The 892-nt window shown below is 43.6% G+C and overlaps 1 protein-coding gene across 1 annotated transcript in view; it reads right to left on the bottom strand.

Annotated features, from left to right (window-relative positions):
• The window catches only part of LOC111652511 (caskin-2-like), a gene marked incomplete at its 5' end in the record, with an annotated part of 11,060 nt that overhangs the window by 7,062 nt on the left and 3,106 nt on the right, over positions 1 to 892 (bottom strand). Inside the window, 2 exons of the mRNA XM_023402795.2 lie at positions 265 to 328; positions 711 to 847. Coding sequence (XP_023258563.2) covers positions 265 to 328; positions 711 to 847 — 201 coding nt within the window. The remainder of the gene's footprint in view (positions 1 to 264; positions 329 to 710; positions 848 to 892) is intronic.

Here is an 892-nt window from a genome sequence, read left to right on the forward strand (position 1 = left end):
CTCAGAGCCTCCTCTCTTCTGATTGGCTCACCGACCTGTTGTTACTAGAGCTGCAGAGAGAAGCCTGAGAGAGGAGATGTAAAACTAAACTGAGATGGTTTTTATATCTTCTGATGGATCAACACTTCAAATAAAACACAGAAGAAGAAGAAACATGGAGCTTTAAAAATGTAAAAGAAAGATTCTATGTTTTAGTGTTTGGGAGTCTAATATTCAGACGATTCTAAATATATGTTTAATAAAGAAAAGTAAAAGGTAGTGTACCTGCAGGATGGTCAGGTTGTTTACTGAGGTCTGAGTGTCCAGCATCAGCAGCAGGGGGCGCCACCTGCACACACACACACACACACACACACACACACACACACTGAGTCACTGAGCAGGAGCCACAACCAACAGGTGTGAAGTCCCAACAAGAAATGAGCAGAACATGGTGTTTGTGAACCGCAGCATCTCTTCCTGCTAACAGCTGATCGGTGTTTGAACCAGACAAACTAAAGAATCAAAGAAAGTCGGATTCATGCAGCAGGAAAACAAGATCTTACACTTTTTAAACTTCAGATCCTGGAAAATCCAGAGACATTTATTTTTAAATAATTACTAAGTTAATTAAAATGTCTGTAGTTGGATTAAAAGGCTGATTTTAAAATGTATATATTAACATTTTGTCAGTCTGGACCAGGTGTATCAGTCTGATTGTACTTGTGTACCTTGTTGGCGTTGTCATGGTGACCGGCGTGGTGTTGCAGTCCGTTAGGTGCGTTGTTGCTCTCCGTGCTCTGTCCGCTCCCGGCGCTGCGCGTGCTGCCGACGCTACCTGTGCTGCCGACGCTGTTCCTGTCTCCAGCTGCAACAACAACAACGACAGTAAAGTCATGACGTCACAGAGGGG

This window comes from Seriola lalandi, unplaced genomic scaffold (genome assembly GCF_002814215.2).
Source record: "Seriola lalandi dorsalis isolate HSWRI2012SDOR001 ecotype SW California unplaced genomic scaffold, Sedor1 jcf7180002053996, whole genome shotgun sequence".
Classification (NCBI taxonomy): domain Eukaryota; kingdom Metazoa; phylum Chordata; class Actinopteri; order Carangiformes; family Carangidae; genus Seriola; species Seriola lalandi.